Source organism: Bufo gargarizans, chromosome 2 (genome assembly GCF_014858855.1).
Source record: "Bufo gargarizans isolate SCDJY-AF-19 chromosome 2, ASM1485885v1, whole genome shotgun sequence".
Classification (NCBI taxonomy): Eukaryota; Metazoa; Chordata; class Amphibia; order Anura; family Bufonidae; genus Bufo; species Bufo gargarizans.
Window position 1 is genome coordinate 456,022,509 of NC_058081.1, and position 4,115 is coordinate 456,026,623.

Below are 4,115 nucleotides of genomic sequence, written 5' to 3' on the forward strand. Positions count from 1 at the left end.
TCAAAGTGTTTTAAAGTTATCAGCACTTAAAGTGACACTGGTCAGATTTGCAAAAAATGGCCAAGTCCTCAAGGGGTTAAAGCAATATTCTTCTCAATGTGATAATGCTTCCAGATGACAAATTTAAAAAACATAGCACTTGCATGTTTAAACAAAAGCCGAAAAAAAAAACGATTTTCTGCTAATAATCTAGTGACTCACAACATTAATATAATTAATAATCAAAATACTACAAATATATCTTGCATACCTGTGTATTGATGCTTGTGTTAAAGTTAACATTTGTCAACTCTGTTCCAACAGCAGAATCCTCAGTGTCTATAAGATTGTCTGTCGGGACATTCTGCACTGGTTTCAAATAAGCAATTTCATTCTGTTTTGAGTCCAAAGTCACACAAACATCATATGAGAATGGGAAAGGTAAACTTGTATCACTGATCTCAGAAGGACATCCTAAGGTGAACTGAGGATACACATTTCTACTAAAAGCTTCAAAGTGTGTTGCAGTGCTTGGTTTTCTGCACTTATATAACATTGCAATGAAAACTGTCACAATAAACAAAAAAGAGATGAGGGCTATAGCTGTGACAAGATAGAGTGTTGCATTAGAAGCAGGTAATGGGTTACTGGGTTGTCTTCTTATTTTTGGAGCAACTTGTTGAAAATTCTCAGCCACAACCAAGTTCAAAGTAACTGTAGATGACAGAGATGGGACACCATTATCCTTCACTAGAACCACAAGTTTTTGTCTCAAAGATTCCATATCTGGAAGATCTCTTCCAATTCTAATTTCACCAGTATACTGGCCAATGGTGAATAATGATGGTTCAGGAACTTGTAGTAAGTGATAGGAGAGCCAGGCATTGTGGCCAGAGTCAGCATCCACTGCAATCACTTTGGTGACTAGATTACCTTTTTCAGCAGAAGGAGGAATAAACTCAAACAATGCTGATCCCTCAGAGGCTGGTGATGGGTAGAGAATCTTAGGAGCATTATCATTCTTATCAATGATACATATCCTCACTGTGACATTACTGCTTAGAGGAGGAGATCCACTGTCTTTAGCCATCACCTGGAACTGAAATTCCCGCAACTGTTCATAGTCAAAAGATCTCTGGGCATAGATCACCCCACTTATTGAGTTTATGGAAACATATGATGTGACTGGAATATCATCAATATTTCTGTAATGATAGAATAAATGACCCTAGCATTCTCATTTTGATCTATGTCAGATGCGTGGACATTCTGTATTGACGTTCCTGCTGGGGTATGCTCAGGAATATAAGAAATATAAAAGGGTTTTCCAAAATCTGGTGCATTGTCATTCATATCTGAAACAATAATATAAATAGTTTTCTTAGTTATCATTGGAGGAGAGCCTTCATCTTCTGCTATGATTGTGATGTTATATTCTGGGGTTGTTTCTCTGTCAAGTGGACCTGCAGTTACAAGTTTGTAATAATTATTGGATGATGGAATTAATTTAAGTGGATTTATATCTGTAATTTGGCAGTTCACTTCTCCATATTCCCCAGAATCCAAATCCTTTATGTTAATTAAAGCCACAAGAGTTCCAGGTGTAGAATCCTCTGAAATTGGTGTATACAGTGATGCAATTGTTATCTCAGGAGCGTTGTCATTAACATCCACAATTTGTATTGAAACAGTACATTGTGTGACTAGGCCTCCACCGTCAGCAGATTTTACAGTCATCTCATAAGTTTGTGTTGCTTCATAATCCAGTTTTCCTATCGTTTTAATAACGCCACTCTTAGAATCAATATTAAGTACTTGTTTCGCATTTTCAGTAATATGACTAAAAGAATATGAAATTTTAGCATTGGATCCTTCATCGTTATCACTGGCATTCAAATTTATAACTACAGAATTAATTGGTACATTTTCATTTAAACTAATTTTATAAATAGTTTTACTAAATTCTGGATAATTGTCATTTGCATCCTGAACATCAATTTTGATAATAGCAGTTGCACTTTTTATTGGTTTTCCTCCATCAAAAGCAGTCAAAATTAATTCATATTTTTGTTGCTTTTCACGATCCAAAGACTGCACTAAAGTGAGTTCAGGATATACCATGTTGATCTCATTTTTTTCCACCAATGAGAAGTATGGATTTGGGCTTAGATTATAACTCTGTAAAGAATTTATGCCTAAATCTAGATCTTTTGCATGTTCAAGAACAAATCGTGCTCCAGGCAAAGTGGATTCACTTACTTGTATATTCACTACTTCATTTGGAAAATTTGGTGGGTTATCATTTATATCTTGGATTTCAAGTTTTACTGAATAAATGTTAACTGGATTTTCTGCCAAAATTTCAAGATCCAGAAAGCAACTCTGCTCTGACCCACATATCTCCTCCCTGTCTATCCTTTCATTGACATATAAATTGCCATTTTCTATGCTTATATTAAAATAATTTCTATTGTGTTGAGAGACAATTCTTAATTTTCTCATTTTGAGATTGCTGCTGTTCAGTCCCAAATCTTCTGCAACATTACCAACAACAGAATTTAGCTTCAGCTCCTCTAAAATTGAGTAGTGGAATTCATTGGAAGCAGCAATAGAAAATAAAGAAAAGTAGAAAAATAGTACTTGCCATGCCATATCCTGTGTATAGTAAAATGCTGAATCCTTGCAGCATTCAAGTAAAGATAAAATTGGAGTAATATCCGCAACACAGTTTAAGGGAGAATTACAGAAATATAGCCTGCTTCTTGTCCAGATCTGTGGTTGTATGCATTAAAGAATCACCAGCTCCACATGCTGTTATAAGAGCCTATCTGTATTTTTAGGCAACAGCACCATCATGAGGAATAATTTAAGTACTACAAATTATGTTTACTAAGATACATTGTTTCATATTTTGCTATATTTTTAGAAAATTAGCACTTGTCTGACAATATTTTTAGATATGTATTTTTAATTTTATTTTAAATGCGTTATGTAAGTGGTGTTGATATTTTAGAGAGACTAGAAAAGAAACTTTAATCAGAACTGCAATTGAACTCAGCGATCTACATAGATTTAGTTGTGTGGGTGCAGTGCACAATCTTTTTACCCTGCCCTGAGCCCAGTGATAGAGAAAAATAACTTTTATCCATCTGTTAGTTAGGTCGAGGGCGGCGGCCATTTTATGCAAGCTCAGTGCACCAGCACTGCATATGTGCTTTTGTGACATTGAAATCCAAGCTTGAAATACTGCAATAATAATCTGGGTTTAAAAAAACACCAATTTTTGACAATATCCTACATCTAGTGACTTTGCAGCATTAGTCAGTGTGCAACTTAAGCTAGAAATACAGCTATAATTTTGTCGGTTTTAAAAAACACCCTTTTTTGGCAAAATACTCAATTTTACAGCCATTGCTGTATCTGTACGCGTGAAATTCAAGTGTTATATACTGCTGTCATATTCTGTTAGTAAAAAAAACACCCATTTTGGGCAAAATACTTTATATTGCAGCCTTTGCTGCATCTGTGATTGTTAAAAAGAAGCTTGAAATACTTCAATAATTTTCTGGATTTAAAAAAACACCCATTTTTAGCAATAACCTTCATCTTGGGCCTCTGCCGCATTAGTCAGTGTGCAATTTAAGCTAGACATACAGCTCTAATTTTCTGGGTTTTAAAAATACCATTTTTGGGCAAAATACTAAATTTTACAGCCCTTGCTGCATCTGTAGATGTGAAATTCAAGCGTTATATACTGCAGTCATATTCTGTTAGTAAACAAAACACTAATTTTGGGCAAAGTACTTAATATTGCAGTATTTGCTGCATCTGTTATTGTTAAAACAAGCTTGAAATACTTCAATAATTTTCAGGCTTTAAAAAAACACCAATTTTTGGCAATACCCTCCATCTTGGGCCTCTGCCGCATTAGTCAGTGTGCAATTTAGGCTAGAAATACCGTTTTATTTTTCTGGGTTTTAAAAAACACCCTTTTTGGGCAAAATACTTAATTTTACAGCCCTTGCTGCATCTGTACGTGTGAAATTCAAGCGATATATACTGCTGCCATATTCTGTTAGTAAAAAAACACCCATTTTGGGCAAAATAATTACAGGTACTTTGCGGCCTTGTCTGCA

The 4,115-nt window shown here is 34.9% G+C and overlaps 1 protein-coding gene across 1 annotated transcript; it reads right to left on the reverse strand.

Annotated features, from left to right (window-relative positions):
* Positions 1–229: 229 nt before the first annotated feature.
* On the reverse strand, positions 230–2,631 carry LOC122926019 (protocadherin gamma-B5-like). The gene is given in 2 exon segments (XM_044277410.1): positions 230–1,188; positions 1,191–2,631. Coding segments are annotated over 2 exon segments (2,400 nt in total).
* Between the last annotated feature and the right edge of the window lie 1,484 nt (positions 2,632–4,115).